Raw genomic sequence first — 17,976 nt, 5'->3', positions numbered from 1 at the left:
AGATCCTTTAAGCTTCATATAAGGGCTTAAGAAAATTTACGTGCTCAAGTTCAAGGGTAGGTGGGAAAACTTTTTGTAGCACTGCAAGTATCAAAAATCAATCCATACCTGTTTTTTTGAGCTCAGATACCCTAGAAGCAAGTTTCTATGGTAAGAAATCTTTTTGGCTGGAGTATGTAGTTCTCTGCAAAGTTCTGTTGTGATTCATCAGACCACCATTCTTCCATCTCCTTTGCCTGCATTTTCAAAGGCATCTGCCCCTAGAAAAGGCTGTGCTGTTCATCCTCTTGAGATTCAGGTATACAACATGCAGTCTAGTCAGGGAAGCCTAAGTTCCAGAGAGGAGCAAGAGCTCATAGCTGAGCTCAAGACTTCTGCTAGTTAGCTCTAGTTGGTACCTTGCTGAGCCTGAGAGTGGCATTGTATTTGTGTCTGCCTTTCTCTGGTGACATAGGCATCCTAGGTACCTACTGGAAGCAGTCTGAATCACCTTGCTGGGGCCCAGAACTCACAATTTAAGTGAAAGGGTATCCCCACAGGATATTTGATTCTTGCTCTGGCTTGCTTAGCTGACCTGAATGTTTTTTCTTCCTTAGGAAGTACTGTAACCATGTTTCCATGTATTTGCCAGCTTTGGAGACAGCAGCACAATGTTCTGCTAGTGACGTTAGTATGCCATGTGCATCATCCTCCCCATTGAATTCTGCCTGTCTGTTCAGCTGGTGCAGCAAGCAAGCTGCAACTTACAGCATACAAGAAAACCTGTCTTCAGGCACTTTCTGCAGTTGTTCCTGCCAAATGGAGCTCCAGTTCGTTTCCAACGCAGATTTTAGCTGTTTGTCTCCAGAACATTAACCTTTCTTGCTAATAGCAGTAACCTTAGCAGAAATTTTACTGGTAACAGAATGCCTGTTAGCATAGTTCAGTATGGGTCGTAATAACTTCCTTTCTGATTTCTTTTCCCAAAAATACTTGAATGCACTTCCTGTTGGAGATAAAAATTGTAACTTGGCTGAATAAATGTAGAGGCAGCTTGCCAAAGAGTGACCAGAAAGAGTGTGCTCATATGAAAGCAGCTGCTTCTTGCTGATTTATTTTTATTTTTTACTATTTGCTTTAAATAGAAGGAGCAAAGCTAGACAACAATCTAAGCTCACAGTTGATAACAGCTTGAAAATGATGCATAAAGTGATTCTTAAAATGGCTGTTACTTTAACATATAGTGTAATAAAAATAATTATATGTACGTAGGGTCATAAACAGTTATTAACATGTAGATTATGAAGGTTGCTTTGCTCTGACCAGTGAGCAGTTCAGGGGCAGGCTAAGCTGTAGTACTTTGGAAACTCTGCTCCTTTTTATATAGAGTCAGTCGCTATCAGTTAATTCATTAACTAAAGTTTTTCTCCTTGTGCTCTATCAATAGAGAAGTAATGTGCAGTGGAATGCCTTGTTTTGGTAGGGTTTTGTTGGGAGGCTTTTCCGTATATTTTCAAATACACTTGGTTTCACAATTGAAAAAAATGATCAAAGAAACACCATGCACCTGGGATAGAAGATGGTGAACTTTGAGTTTCCTCTTTAGCTTCAGGAGAAATTCATTTTACAGTCTTGGATCAGGTCTCAAAAAGGCTCTGCATCCTACACAGACAAGCTCTATCTTTCTTACAGGGCAGTTTAAAGTGCTAAAGGAGTGTATTGATAGAAGTCTTCATCTTGGAGTTTTATGTGGTCTTGTAGATAATCTGGCCCGGGTCAGAAAGTGTTTTGAAGATACAACCCGAGACCCTTGAACAGCATTAGAAATTTCATTCAAAGGGCTGAAGGAAGAGAAGTTTGGCTTGCTGTCACAATCACAGTCCCCATTGCTGCCGAGAAGTTGTGCTATGGTGTTTTAGATTAGCATGAATTTGAACACTGAAATACTGTGCCTGGGAAATGTTGTGTTCTTGCAGTTTCACTGAGGTGATGAAGCTGTGAAGAACTGAGCTTGGGTAATCAGCAAACAGATGCTTTTTTACTGTCATCTGGAAACAATGAAGTTGCTAATGGCTGCTACCGTTTGAGTGCCTGGAATTAAGCAAAAATCTTCAATAAGGGAGTATGTAGTTTGTAAACTCTTCCAAATGCTTTTCCACCCACACCCTCCAGCCAGACTTCAGTTTTACAGATCTAGTAGAGATTGTAGGATTTCCTGTTCTGCTCATTGGGTATTCTTTTTTTTGGGAAAGATTCAAGTCTTCTAAATTAATTTCTTCCCTTTTCTCCATTGTTCTCTAGTCTTACCTAGCGTCACTCCTTTCATTCTGCAGTGAGTAGCATTCAGTCATGAAGGTGAGGGCTCAGAAAAGAGTGCTTGCTCTTGCCACTGAAAGGCAAGGTCATCTATTAATAATAATTCCAGGAACTGAGTTTTTGGTTATAGGACATGAGCTTCAGATAGCTGAGGTTTTGGCTAATTTCTATTCCTAAATAAGCTCAAAGAGAGTTTTCCTGGAATCAGTGCAAGTTTGGGGTTAGGCTTTCTTCAATGATAGTTGGTCTTCCTTGATTTGTGAAAAGAGAGTTCTTGTATGAGGTAGGACCAAATTAAAAACTTGTGAATTAAATCTGTGTTTTGGTGTCTGGCATGATTACTGCTTAGTGGGTATAGACTGGTATTAGAGAAAGATTTTTGAGAATGTACTATCCAATTCCTGGAGCAGTAGCTTTTTTTCAATACCCCATACTCATTTTGAACTGTTATTGATTATTATAATTGCTTTATAGTATCATATTTTAACCACTTTCTTTGTGACTTCTATGACATTGCAGTGGCTAGCAAACAAACAAACAAACTATGGGTGCCAGATAACTTAAGGTGTAACAATCACCACTGGCTGCTGTCAGGATTGTCCAAAAGTAATTTAAATATCAGTCTTGTGTCATAAGACACTAGTGCTATTTGAGGATTTTTCAGTATCTTTGTCTTTGATCTTTGTTTGTACACTGGTGTAGTAGGCAAGGCAGAAATGGAGAAATAAATGAGATCAGAACTAGAAACATTTTTTTTTAGCATTCTGTATAAAAAAATGTTGGTTTTCAAAACTTTTTTGCAATTTTCCGTTGGCAAGAGGAATATTAACACACATCTTTCATTAAATGTGGGAGAGGTTTGATCCTGACAATGATCTGTTCTACCAGAAGTGACTGACATTAACTTTGTGTAGTTATTATTAAAGTGGTTGTTTAATCAGGACCTCATTGTACTGAAAATGTCAAGATTGTGACATCTTCAAACATTAGCCAGGGCAGGGGACTAGTTCCCTTGGGGAGTCAGCCTTAGGCCTGTATAGTCTGTTACTGCTATTTTCATGTGTGGGTGGTAAGTATTGTGCTTTTCCAAAAGACAAAACTATTACAGACTGTTTTTTTTTTTTCCCCCACTTTGGATAGTGACAGTGTGTTACAAAATACCTATCAGAAAGCCTTCTCCCCATCCTTTTCATCATGGGGTAAGTTCACGGGGACAATGCACATGTTCAAGGAGTGCTGAGAATGAGGAAGAAATATGCATTTACCTTCTCCCTGTAATATGTTAATGTCAGCTCTTCTATCCCTGAAGAAGTATCACTGCTTTCTCCTGCTAGTATGTATCTGCGTTTTCGACAGAAATGAAGTGAAATATAAAGTAGCTTCAGAGTTCTTCCCCTCCACCCCCCAGCAAACACGTTGATCCAGTATTTCAACTGAGTGGGGTAATCCTTTGCAGATAGCATGAAACGTTGTTCTCCTCTGATAAAGCTGAAATCTATCTCATATTGGAGCTGTGTGGTCTTAGTCCTAGGCTCCATATGACGTCTTCACAGAATCACAGAATAGTTGAGGCTGGAAGGGACCTCTGGAGGTCATCTGGTCCAACCCCCTTGCTCAAACAGGGCCACCTGTAGCCAGTTGGCCAAGACCGTGTCCAGGTGGCTTTTGATTATCTCCAAGAATGGAGACTCCATAGCCTCCCTGGGCAACCTGTGCCAGTGCTCAGTCACCCTCACAAGGAAAGAGTGTTTCTTGATGTTCAGAGGGAACCTCCTGTTTTACAGTTTGTACCCATTGCCTCTGGTCCTGTCACTGGGCACCACTGACAAGAGCCTCGCTCCATCTTCTTTGCACCCTTCTTCCAGGTATTTATACACATTAATAAGATCCCCCTGAACCTTCTCTTCTCCAGGCTGAACAGTCCCAGCTCTCTCAGCCTTTCATCACAGGAGAGATGCTGCAGTCCCTCAATCATCTTTGTGGCCCTTTGTTGGATTCTCTCCAGTATGTCCATGTCACTCTTTGTACTGAGGAGCCCAGCACTGGACACAGCACTCCAGGTGTGGCCTCACCAGTGCTGAGTAGAGGGGAAGGATTGCCTTTCTCAGCCTGCAGCACAGGATGCCATTCCCCTTCTTTGCAGCAAGGGCTCACTGCTGGCTCATGTTCAACTTGGTGTCACTAGGATACCCAGGTCCTTTTTGTCCAAACTACTTTCTTGCTGGGTGGCCCCCAGCATATACTGGTGCCTGGGGTTGTTCCTCCCCAGGTGCAGGACTTTGTACTTCTCTTTATTGAACTCTGCCCCATCATCCAGATCATTAATGAAGATGTTAAACAGGACTGGACCCATCATTGACCCCTGGGGAACACTGCTAGTCACTGGCCTCCAAACTAGACTTTGTGGCACTGATCACCTCCCTCTGGGTCTTGCCATTCAGCCAGTTTTTAATCCACCTCCCTGTCTGCTCATCCAGCCCATACATCGACAGCTTCTCTGTGAAGCGCTTCTCTGAAGGAGACAGTGTCAAAGGCCTTGCTGAAGTCCAGGTAGATAATATCCATGGCTCTCCCCTCATCCTCCAGGCCAGTTGTTTCATCACAGAAGTTTATCAAGTTGGTTAAGCATGACTTGTCCTCGGTGAATCCGTGCTGACTACGCCTGATGACTTTCTTGTCTTTCACGGGCTTGGAAATGGTTTCCAGGATTACCTGGTCCATCAGAAAAAAATTCTGCTCTTCAGAAATATTTGCACAGTCTGGTCTCTCTTGATATCACACTTCTTTTGATTTTTCTTGCTTCCTGTGTAAATGTGGCTTAATTTCATGAAGTGTTTTCAAGGGTGCTGTTCTTGACTTTCTTACCATTTTCATATTCTCTTTTCCTGCAGCTGAACTCACTGGTAGGAGTTACATGTTTTAATTTCCTGCAAGTGTGAAAATCTGATGGTTTGTTATGACTGTGAGCTGTTGGTGAAGTTAAATTTTTGTTTACTGAAGTGTGTGTTTGTAGTATTATATCATATGGGTTCTTTCTTGAGGTATCTCATACAATCAGCTCTGTTCTCTCAGTTGACAGAGAGGAAATGGCAGGGAAACCTTGGATGATACTGGATGTCTGGGGGGAGGAGGATGTGAAGGTACTAGATGGGCTTTGCATATGGTCAGCATAGCTTTGGCAGGGCTGATTGAAATGAGGTCTGCAAAAAGTCCTCATGCAACCTCCATATGAAAACCACTTGAGCGTGTCTGTATTACTCCCCTGTTTCTGAGATAGTTTTGTAGGTTGGCTTTGTGCTACACCTGGATTAATAAACCTTTCTGGAACCTAAACCAAGGTAAGGTAAATTTGAGTGGCTCTGTAGAACTGGGGTGGGATGAGCAGGATTGGGGCAGAGCCAGAACTAATAAATGCTGCTCGTCTGAATTGGCTCTGAGGAGATCTAGCTCTAGGTTACTACTCAACTCAAAGCTGAATTAGTACTAAAAATGATGTATAACTTTGTCTTTTTTTCCATGTCATTTTTTAGCTGTATAAAAAGAGTATCATTACCTACTATTTCATACTTAATTTATTTTGAAATAAATGTTGTAATTTTAAAAATAAGGATAATCATGTTTCCCAGCTTGGAGGGGTGTATGTGGAGAAATCCTGCTTCACATTATAGTAAACTTCTATTGAGACAGTACTTTTATAGTGAACTTTTCATTTATGGTCGGTCCTTAGTTAAAGAAGCAATTGTTTGAATTACAAATGGGCAACTCAGCTTAGTATTCATATTAGTATGTAGGATGATGGTATAAGATTTTTAAAGTGATGTGACAAAAAACAGTCCTAAACTATTACAGAGGTTGCTATGACTCACTGCTAAAAGGTGTTCTTTTTCATTTTAATAAAGAAAAGGATCATTTTAACAGGTCTTGCAATCTGTATGCAGGGAAAGCTTCAGAGCGGAATCAGGAGGACTGAGGCACTTAGTGGTGGGTTTAAGTTTTCACGGTAGCAATCTGAGCAGATGGTGGTCACAGGGTGATACTATAAAAGTCTGGAGATGTCTGAGATTTACCTATTACAGCTTTCCAAAAAGTGCCGCTGTTGAAGGAGCCGCAGTTCTTAGGAATTACTGATGGAAAAATCTCAGGATATTCAACACATACACTGTAATTCTGTACTTCTGGGGGGCTCCGGGTATAAAGCAGTGTCCTTCGTACTCCAGATTTCTGTGGTTTATTACATGGAGATTAACTCATCTCTTCTACTTTCTTTTAAAGACTTGCTTCCAGTTTTTTTATCTAACTTGATCTAAAGTGATTTATATCATGCTTATTTTTGTTCTTTTGGTGTAAAGACTCTTTTTGAGTAAGAAGGCAAATGTGTGTATTGCAGCATGAGGAATGTGAATTTAAGTGTTGCTACACATCTTGAAGACATTGTCTTCAAAGACATAAAGCAAAATCTGCTTTATTTTCTATGTTCTAGTATAATTAAAAATAGAACGGAATACATCGGCTTTAGCTTCTTGCATTTGTAGTGTGAAAATAAGGAAAATCCTGTAACTGAGCATACCTGTTTTTTTGACAGATGTTGCTATGGTAGTTGCAAAATGCTGCTAGGGTATGTGATAAAGGTAATATAAAGGATACTAGAAAAATAAAACAAAATACAGTGACATATTCAAGAATGAGTGCTGTGGCTTAGAGAAGTAACCCCACCCTGCTGTGCAATACAGTGCAGTGAAGCTGGTAGTGAGTTGTAGCTGCAGTTGTAAGCAGCATATTGGCAAATGCAGTATCCCCAGTGGACTTCATTTTTAGGTCTTTTGTCTGTGGGAGTGGGAAGGAAGGAAGGGTAGATAAGTGGATAGAGACTAGCTGACTCTTTCACAGCTGGTCTCTAACTAAGCCTTTTGATCATAGGCCTTAAAATACCATGGTTTTCCTCTTTGGTGTTCAGCTATTGGAGTCTAGCTGATGTGTGTGTAAATTTCAGTGACTAGTTACCATTTCATTAAGAAGCAAAAGCACAAGAGCATGAAAGAAGAAAAAAGATAGAAGGGAGGGACTGTGATTCTCTAAACAGTCTTTACTCTGAGATCCCAGAAAATCATATAAGTAACTTCGACTTTGTGTGTGAAATGAGGGAGCAAGAACATTTTTGCCATTTGGGGTGCACACACCACTACAAGCAGGTTCCAGTTCTGATTTTGCTGTCATCTCCAAAGAGTTGTGTGGCCCTGAGCAGTTTATGGAAGGTATAAGCTTGCAAAGCATTTGTTTGCTTGATACACTTGTTTGTTTACTTTTTAGAGTCAGAGTCTCAGGAGGTTTGAGCCCAAGTATAGGCTGCATACGTCTCTGAACTACTTCTATAATTGCTTTTTGTTCATTCTCAGTTTATGTGCGTGCATGCAGATGCATGGTGTCTTCCTCCCCACATGTGTCTTCTGTGCTACGGTGTCTTGAACATACTTAGTTGTTTGATGTTAGGCTCAGGAAGCTTGGCCATGTTTGAATTCCATGATACATACTAAAATTTTCATGTGGCTCAAAGCTGTACGATCCTTTCTGTATGGTTCAGAGAGTCCCCAGAGCCTGAGCTCCTTGGTGTTTCTATTGCTCCAGTGAAAGACAAGACTGCAGTCAGCAGTGCTTACTGGTTGGTTTCCTGCCCTTGCTGAGGATTTGGCTTAGACCACAGCCAAAGCCAGCTCCATTTTCTAATCAGTCACACGGTGCAGCCTTGGCATGGGAATGGCACTTGAGTGTTGGTGGCCTTTTGTGGATCAAAAGCCACAGCCTGGCCACCCATGGTGTTGCCATGGTCTGTTTGAGCTATGCGTTCACCACATCTCTGAAAATCATAGTCAACATCTGCTGAATTTGGTATCCAAATTTAATGTAAGAAAAATTGAGTTACTATGAAGCACTGTGCCATAACTAGTCTGTGACTTAGTTTCACTACTTGAAAAATAAAGCCAAATATGCTTAATAAGGGTCTTGAGGCTTCTCTGGTGTATTTTGTCACATTGTCACATCCTATGACTTGGAGGTGAAGACTGTCGTTTTTGTAGCTCAACTGACTGGTTTGGGTTTCTTTGTATTTCCTTAGGTACAACATTGATCCTAGCTTGTACTGTCCATTTTTCTCCCTTGGCGCGTGCATGGAAGGTTTGAACTCTTTGTTCAGTCAGCTCCTAGGTATCTCCCTTTATGCTGAACAGACACAGAGAGGAGAGGTTTGGTCTGAAGATGTTCGAAAGTTGGTAAGTATTCTTGTTCCCAGCATCTGAAATGATAAAGGGAAGTTAGACAAGACAGTGTGTTCCTCTGAGCCATGGATCAGATTTTGTTTTCAAATTACTTGGGTATCTATCAAAAGCATACACTAGTTGTCTAATTTTAGTTGAAGTTAGATCTCAAGGGCTTTATACTCTAAGTGCCTTTTGTATGCTTGGTATTTTATGGCCTTTTTAATATGTCTCTTTGTGAAGGGTGCCTGAATCGGAAGCAGTTTCTCTGTTCGGAGATTATTGTTGTACCTTTCAAGCCATCCTTCTGAATGAGCCCTGCTAGGTTTTTTAGTTTCAATTTGTAGATGGCTAGAATGCTGTAGGTCCATGTTCTAGCAGTCATGTGTCTGCCTCATTTTTTTAGTCTGTATGTCATCTTTACTTTGAGATTGTTTTTTACGTCTTTATTTTTCTGCCCTCTTTTTAGGGGAGGGTGGAAATAAAAACTTGGGCTATAATTTACTCATGAGGTTCCCAGGTTCCTCTGTTGTCTTCCCTCCATGTATTCACTGCCAGATCTTCTTCACTGTTCTTCCACCTCCAGCCAGAGCTGCTGTTCTTTATATCCTGTGGGTCAATTTATAATTACTCCTTACTCCTTGTATTTTTATTTGCATGGTAAATCAGCTTCTGTTACTGTTGACTTCTCAGAAATCATTTAGGGGCTACAGTGTTACTTTTAATACTAATCTGTGACTAGTTAGTTTTGAGTGAAATGCAGAAATGGCTGTAGTTCGAGGGACAAGTTCTGAATCTTGTATATATTTTTTTCCAGCTAAAATTGCTGACAGGTTTTACATTAATTATTCCCAGTTTATTTTTCATTTATTGATTATAATTCTCTGGGTTAGAATACATGAATAGATAGAATAGATGTGTCTTCAATTTACACATCTTATCAGTGCTTTCACTGTGGAAATGATACTTTTTTTTTCTTCAGGCTGTTGTTCATGAAACTGAAGGTTTGCTGGGATACATCTATTGTGACTTCTTTCAGCGACCTGATAAACCACATCAGGTAACATTTATGATCCGATTCCAGCATGGGTTTTGTTTGAGTAATGACTGTAGCATTAGGGCCATTTGCTTTCAATATAAGTTTAGTAAAAGTTATCTCGATTTAAAATAAATTAAATTTCAACAGGGACAGTCTGTAACTTCAAATGTGGTTTTAGGCAAAATATTGTTGTGAATAACCTTTCATTTAAAAAACATCACCTGATAGGCTGAAGTCAGACTCTTTGTTCTACAGAATGACAGGCACTATGAAATGTCGCAGAACTCTTTAGAGAAGTGGTAGATTTTTAAACACTTCTTTTGTGGCCTACTGTTTACAAGTAAAAACAATCTGAAATTTTGATACTCTCTAAAGGTAAAAGCTCATAATGACAACTAATTTTTATTCAAAATTCTACTTAAAACTGTAGATGCTTCCAACTGTTGTGGCTCACTCATGGTGCCTAGTGCCAGTATATTAACTATACGATGCAGTACAATAGACACTTCACCCTGTAGAAACATCTGCAAATTACCACTTTTAGTGAGGTGCTAAGTGGGCAAACTTTAAATCTACATTAGTTTAATATATTACTCTGTTTTGCTAATATTTCACAATATACTAGGAGTACTGTGCAGTATATTTTATAAAGAAGTTAATGATGAAGAATGAGGAGAGAACTTAATCTATAAATTATGGATTTGCCACATCAGTAAATTTATTTGAGCTCGTGATCTTTTTTAGAAAAATTGAGACATTTTGATAATTCTAAAACAACAACAAAAAATTTTATTTTCTAAAAGCAGCACAGTCTTTTATTTATAGAATAAGGTAGTTTCCTTATGAATATGAAGCAAATAATAAAGGTGGAGAAACAGCGTGCTGCTATTGAACAACACTGTTAATGATCATTGAATTCAACTTGTGTAACTGAGTATATGTTTAGGTTTGATTTAATATTGTAAGTTTAATTTCATAATTTCATCATTTTATCTTGAAAAGGATTGTCACTTTACAGTTCGTGGAGGCAGGCTAAGGGAAAATGGAGAGTACCAGCTGCCTGTAGTTGTTCTTATGCTTAGCCTGCCCCATTCAACAAGGAGTGCACCAACCCTACTAAGTCCTGGCATGATGGAGAATCTCTTCCATGAAATGGGACATGCTATGCATTCTATGCTGGGAAGAACTCGGTACCAACATGTCACTGGTAAGAAAGTTAGAATAGTGATTTTTTTGTTTGTTTGTTTTAGTCAAATATCTAATTTCTAGAAGAAGGGAGTAGATTTAAAAAAAAAAAGGAAAGAAAACCCCCAAAACTAAACAAGAAAAAAGAGCATGAACCAGAAATGGTTGAGTCATGTTGATACTTATACATCTTTGACTTGAAAATACAATATCAGATACCCAGGTATTATCTAAAACCCAACCAAACAACACTTGAATATTCTGTTTCTCCTAATAAGAATTAGGCATTGGTATCTCTTCTTTCTGTACTGCTGATCTTTGTTCTAGTGGTGGTATCCACTCTTGCAGGTTTCCCTTATGTGGAGTTTGTGATAATGGAATAGTGGGAGGACTGAAAATAAATTGAGCTAAACTTGTACCTAGTGTAAAAGCACAATGAATCCTGGGTTGGAAATGATTTAGGAAATTGAATTAAGGAAAATTAGTAAATCAGTTTTTGCAAAGAGCTTACACTGGCAATATGGAAAATCTGTAAAGCCAGGCCTTTTCTAGTTGATTCTGATTAAAGCAAAGTTGATAAATTAAAAACGTATTGTATTTGCAAGCATGATTAGCTGGTAGGCTTTTTTCTCATACGTAAATGAACATGAATGAATATGCAATCACAGTTTAGTGGATACACAGAAAAGGAATATTGCCTTTTCTCATTTAGTCCCTCTTCTCAAGCAGTGGCAATGAGTGTATTGGCTGACAGCTCGCAGGCTGCTGTGGCCTTCTGTGGTTGTGGCAAATGGGGCAAAGACATGTTCTGGCTAAAGCTGCTTGGCATGCTACTTTTCTTACTTGCGGACAGCTTGGTATATCCTCTTCTATAATAGTGTGCTGGAAATCCCATTGGCAGTAGACATTTACTTATAAAAAAACCCAAACACAACCAAACAGATGGAATTGTAGCACCGTTGTCTGAAGGAGTTTTTTAATGTTCTACTGTTTTTATATTATGCTAATGATATAAAGCGGAGTCCATGGTAGAGTTATGTATTTATCAACAGATAATTTGCCCTCTTTTTTAAGTCTTCCACTTAAAATTAAAATAGACTGAGCTATTTGTAAGCATGTCACTAGTGGACGTTGTTAAAACAAATGAACACTGTATATGCTCTTTCAGTATAAGCTCTGCATACTCCTTGGGATGGTTAACTGTTCTCCCCCACCCGTTCCACTCGTATGGCCTTGCTCATCTTGACCTCCAGGAGTACTTATATGCCCAAAGTAACTGCTTTGGTGGGGCTCTCCTCTTGTGGTGAATTGTATGCATCCGTATGTCAGAGTCTTTAAGGGGCTAATTTTGAGGCTCAGACTTTCTGTGAGCCCCTGTGTGTGGTTTCAGCGTTGCCTTAGCTCCAGGCAGTCATGCGTCCCAGGGGATTTCACTCCAGATCTGGCATTGCAAAAGCAGTGTTGGAGGTCAGTCGTGTTGTTTTTGCAGAAAAACCTTTTTTTTTTAGGGTTTGGAATGTGTGACAATCAAATGGCTCATCCCAGGGATGTCTGTTAGGGGTTGTCTGCTCTCATGAGACACTAGGGTGGCAAAGTGTGGAAACAAGATAACTACAGGCTACTATGAGAACAGAAAATTTAACTTTCTAGTTGAGAGGCACTGAGTGTTTGACATCTTCCCTACTCTCCCCTGTCTCCCTTTTCTGATTAATGTTCCCAAATATTCAGGAATCCATTTTGCTGCTAGTGGGTCCAAAACTTGGATAATACTGTACGTTTTTGACTGAAGATGTGCTTCTTTTTAAGTTAATCTGTCATTTTACTATATACATTTATTGATTATTTAATGCATGTGTGTGTATAAGATTTTTTTAAAACCTAGCTTGTATTCCATTTTGGTTTATCATGCAGTAGAGAATATATACATTTGTTTTACAGGAGGACTAACTTATCCCAGATAACTGCCCAACCTTTTACCTTTCTAACTTTCTGATAATGTAATTTTTCAGGAGTCTCTTTAATGGTTATGAAAAGAATTCTGTCACTTTACTAAGGAGCACTGAGAAAGCATAAATGGCTAGGGGAACATCAGCGTAGTTCTGCAGGCATTTGTTTTGGGACCTGCCTTGTTTTGGGACCTGCCTTGTTTTGGGACCTGCCTTGTTTTGGGACCTGCCTTGTTTTAGGCTTTTGTAAAATGATTTTCAAACAACAACAAAAAAAGACTCTACTAATGAAATGTGATGGCACAAAACAAGGATTGGCGTATTGTATAAGGACTGAATGACTGGATACTGCAATGTTAGAAGTAAAATGCAATTCAGAACTACACAGTGTAGATCGTGTATTTAAAGAGTACAAAGAGAATTTATGCTATCAAATGGATATTTCAATAGTGGTGGAGGAACAGAAGAACACTTTTATGTGTTAATGCAGAACTGCAGATAGCTAATGTGTCTGTGAAAGGGGGAAATGTGATTTGGAATTGCATCAGAGGTGTGTCTAACAGCAATAAGAATGATTAAGAATGATACTGGTGAAACCTCTTACAATGCTTGGGCGTGGTTTTGTGTCTCTGGTCTGAGGTGAATTCAAACTGAAGCAAGTGCAGAGAAAAGCTACAATGGATAGTCTTTTGGACTTTATCTTGCTTTCACATAATGACGGCTGAGAGAGAATGTAGTTTCTCTCAATTTAGGAGGGTAAAAACTGTGGGAAATGCTATTTGTACTGAAGGGCAGTATTGGTCTGAAAACATTGAGTATAAACAGATTATTAATTCAGATTAAAAATTAGGGAAAGATTTGTAAAGATCAGAGAAGTGATTTTAAAAAATAGTTATCAAGAAAGACTAGTAGAAGCGAAAACTGGACTTACATTTAAGACTAGTTTTGAATGTTGACATTGTCTTTAGCAGACAAGGATAGAGGTGATGACCCAGTGGGTCCATTAATTAAACCAATAACTTTGTACATCCCTAACTTTAATATAGAAATTAGAAATGCAGCTTTGATTTGGTGATGTGTTATACTTCTTAATAACTTCCATTGTGTAAGGTGATGATAAAGATTAGAGTAAATAAATTTTTTGGGAATGTGCTTCTTGAAAATACTAACTGCTAAGATATTACCTCGTTGGACTTACTTAGAACATGTCTTTTATCTGCAAGAGTGTTCCTTGGATGAATGACTTGGTATTACAAAGCAAGGTTTATATAAAGCATAAGTAAGCTCAGCAAACAGATGGAAGCTAAAAATTGTAACTGTGAATGGGATTAAGGCAGAGTTTTATTTACATTGTAGTTTGATTTAGATTTAGGGTACTTAAATAGATTTGGTGTTTCATGTGGGGCCAGTGAGCTGCAGTCTGGTTTAGTTTAAAAAGGGTGTGATCCAGAGCTTTATAAGGTGCCTCACCCAGCTGTTCAAATATTTTGTTTTACTTTGTGATTTATAGTAAAATGTGTAGGATTATAATGAAGCTTTTCTGGCAATATGTACAATAATGCTATGGAAATAAAATATTGACTTAATAAACGAAAGAACTTTAAAGTTCACCAAAAGTCCAAACTGAAAGTTGCAAAACCTTTTGGGAAAGTTAACTATTTGTGTTAATGAAAATAGCAAATGCTAATGTGTACAATTATTATACCTCTAGGAACCAGATGTCCTACTGATTTTGCTGAAGTTCCGTCAATTCTGATGGAGTACTTTGCAAATGACTATCGAGTGGTTAACCAGTTTGCAAGGCATTATAAAACAGGACAGGTAAGGAAAATTGATATATAAAATATAGAAAATAGGAATAAATGTATTCAGGGGAAGAATCACACTTTCATGTGTTACTTGTTAATAATGTTCCAAGTAGAAATAAACAATGCATACAAATTATTTTAAAATTATCATTGCAGAAAAGATAAATGTGATCTGTAAAAGAATACTAGATCCTTCTATCCAAGGTTCCAATTACATATTTAAAACTGTCAACCTTTTTTTCCTACAAAGGTTTTGTAGTTTCTACACTACACAGACTTAGTGTAGTAGGTGAACAACTTCCTGTGTGAATCAAGTTATGTGGAATGTTTTAATTTAATTACAGGTAAGCTATGACAAAACTAGTGATTCATCATTGAACTAACTAAAGTCTGTCTTAAAGCTTGGGTACCAAATCATGCAAATAAATGGAAATGATTTGCAGTGTTTAAAAACTCTGATTTTTAGCACAGTGTAGGGTAGTGATTGAAATATTTTGTGATGAAAAGTATACTGCTTTATTTAGGATTAGATTAGGATTAGTTAGATTCTGGCAGTCATGAATCTCTTCATTAAAACTCTGGTCCTTTTTTACCTAAAGCTGATCTGTACCAATCTACTGCAAGGATCTACTTTCTATGGGAAATTTAGAAAACAGTGCTTGTTGGAACAAGGTGACTTTCAGTGGTTGCTTTAACACATGGCAGCAGAACATGATTTATATTTGTACAGCCATTTCAAAAATACAAACCAGTAAACAATAACCACAGATCTTTTTCTAGCGCTTTTGACTGAGGCAAATTTCAGTGTACTCAAATGTGATGATTGAAGAATAGACTACCCATCAATGCAAAAACAAGAAAGCCTCTTAAGTTGTTGAAGCTTTTTATCCAATACTAAGCATTCAGTATATTTCAGTATTATGAAAGTGGAATTATGTTTGCCTCCATTGAACAGTTAGAAAAAATACGTTGCTTAACTTCTATTTTAATAGATACTGTCTGAGAAATTTGCTCTCTAAATCTTTCTTTTTTTTACAGAGCAATCATTTCTGCAGAATTGATTGCACTAAGAAAGTCTCCTTGAAACCTGTGAGTTAGAAGTACTCTGTTCAGGAGTGTTCATCATTTATATGTTTTGAGTCCACATACTGAAATACTGCTTTGTAGTGTTCTCTATAAAATTCATGTAGTGTTTAAACATAGTGGAGTTAATCTGATTGCATATGAGTTCAGAGAATGAGCTTGACTAAAACATCTGAAAGAGATTTGTGGAACATTATTTATGGCTTTGTATTTTCAAAATGGCTTAACAAATCTAAACCATGTTTAGTTGCGGTGCAAAAGCTAAGAACCAGACACTGTGTCCCACTTGGCATTTCCATAAACAACTTCTGTTTATTGGTGGTGAAATCTTGCCCTTTCAGAGAGCAATTGAGAGAGGTTTAATGTAGAAATTCAGTCTTGAAGGGGGCAAGAATGGATTATGCTGGAAGATGAGAAAAAGAGCCTGAAACTGCTGTGTGGCTTTTGAGGACTTTAGGTGGCTTCCTTTTAATTGTTTTTTTTTTTAAATTTAGAAAGTATTTTTAAGCCATTTATCTAACATATATAAATCTGCTTTTGCTTATGTTGGTTCATCTAAGCTAGTTTTAAGGATCTGATATCAGATTTCTGTATCTGTCATTTAAATACAAATAGATTGAAGTAATCTTTTCTGTTCTTGAAACTTAGTGATTGTTGATTGAAGTCATCTTTTCTGTTCTTGAAATTTAGTGATTGTGACAGCAATTACTTTTATCTGTTGTGTATATGTTACAAAGTATTTTGAATAGAAATCCCAGCTGTCTTACATTTACAACTTCACAAAAATCCTTTTGGGGCTTATATTTTCTGTGCTTGTTCCCTGACTAATTTTTTTGGTGTGCCAATAGAAATTTGTATCAACATTTTCTTGTCCAGTTTTTTATTTATTTGAAAGAAAAATGAGTCTACTTTACCCCCTTTCCAAGGGGAAGTAAGGAAGGTGGGTGAAACATTTAAAATGTGGAATTTGTAAAACCATTTCATTCAAATGTTGTTCCATATGAGAACTTCCATTAAGTTTCTTCTTATGAATAAAGAGACTGAGCTTTTCTGTGCGAGAAGGATCTTTCCTGCAACAACTGCAGAAGGAGGGTTTCTACTGACCTAGCTTGTTGAGGAGGCAGTGCAGATAATTTGAAAAAGCATCCTTTCGGCATTGCTGCATCTGTGCTGTAGTTTTTGCATGTAAATTTTAGGTGGTGTCATTTTTAACCCTCCTACTTAACATAATTACATCAGAAAAACTTGGTAGCATAGTCTCAGCTTATGATTGCCCTTACCATAAAAGCCAATTGTAGAAGGACTGGTCCTGAGGGTCCTCACTTAGAATCAGTGCTTATGCTTATGGGAAAGAAGGCGAAAGAGATGTTGTTCTGATTATTAAAACATATGAACTGTTGAAAACTGCTTTTTAGTAGCATTGCAGAAAAAAGATTTGGTGGACAGGCTTTCAAAGATGAGAATGCATTATGCATATAGATGTGGATCATGAGGAACTGGTCCAGAGTATCTTGAAGTTTATAGAAAGCTTGTCTTTGTTTTCTGTGCAATTTGGATGGTTGTGCTGTTGAGTACTGAGGAGGGAAAAAGTTTGCAAGCTCGTCTGGCAAAAGGAGTACGTCTTGTGAATTTAGTTCGAAAAACTGGCCAGCCCAAAAATCTTTGTTCCAAGAAGGTAGCAAGCCTAGTTTTCCTTTCATCTTGAAGATAACTCAAACCAGAAAATCCTTGAGGAAAAAAAAAAAGGAATAGAGAGGACTGTGTTAATTAGTTACTAAAATTGAATTATTCAGGTAAGCTCATGAAGTCACGCCATACCAAAATGAGGTCATAAGAGTGCTTAAGCAGACAATCTGGTGCATGCGTACCATTCTGTATCACTGTGTTTGTTTGTTTAATTTTGTTTGTTAAGTGCACAGATATGTGGTAGGTCTGTCGAGCTAAATCATTTTAAGCTTGTGTGTCTTTGGAGGCTCTGTTGAACAAAGACCAGTATTTCAGCTGTTCAAATTTGAACTGACTTCATTTTTCACAGAGATGGAATTACAAAGGCAGTATTGTATTAGCATGATTACAAGAATAAGCCCACAGATAGTAAACAGTCATAATGTGTTGCGGTTACTACACAGCAGTAAGGAGTTAAGCATGCTTTCGGACACAGGGAATTTTGTTCTTTCAGCCACCATGGCAAACATGCTGAAAAATTCATGCCAAGATCCTACAGTTACTTAATATAGAAGGATGGAAAAGTGGAACCTGAAGTAAAGCATGTAGTGTTTAAATTTTAAAAATTGAATGGTTATTCAATTAACATAGTTTTAGCCCAAAGCTCTGTGAAGTCTTTCTTTTAGAAGGAGGATGACTGCTTGGTT

General features: G+C 38.0%; 1 protein-coding gene across 1 annotated transcript in view; it reads left to right on the top strand.

Moving 5' to 3' along the window:
- MIPEP (mitochondrial intermediate peptidase) overlaps positions 1–17,976 on the top strand; it is a 78,770-nt gene that overhangs the window by 23,695 nt on the left and 37,099 nt on the right. The window contains exons 11-14 of the mRNA XM_059825231.1: positions 8,405–8,558; positions 9,526–9,603; positions 10,585–10,789; positions 14,425–14,534. Of these exons, the coding sequence (XP_059681214.1) occupies positions 8,405–8,558; positions 9,526–9,603; positions 10,585–10,789; positions 14,425–14,534 (547 nt within the window). The remainder of the gene's footprint in view (positions 1–8,404; positions 8,559–9,525; positions 9,604–10,584; positions 10,790–14,424; positions 14,535–17,976) is intronic.

Source organism: Gavia stellata, chromosome 1, assembly GCF_030936135.1.
Source record: "Gavia stellata isolate bGavSte3 chromosome 1, bGavSte3.hap2, whole genome shotgun sequence".
Lineage (NCBI taxonomy): Eukaryota > Metazoa > Chordata > Aves > Gaviiformes > Gaviidae > Gavia > Gavia stellata.
Note: the sequence above shows the minus strand (reverse complement) of the source record. Positions and strands in the feature narration are given on the sequence as shown.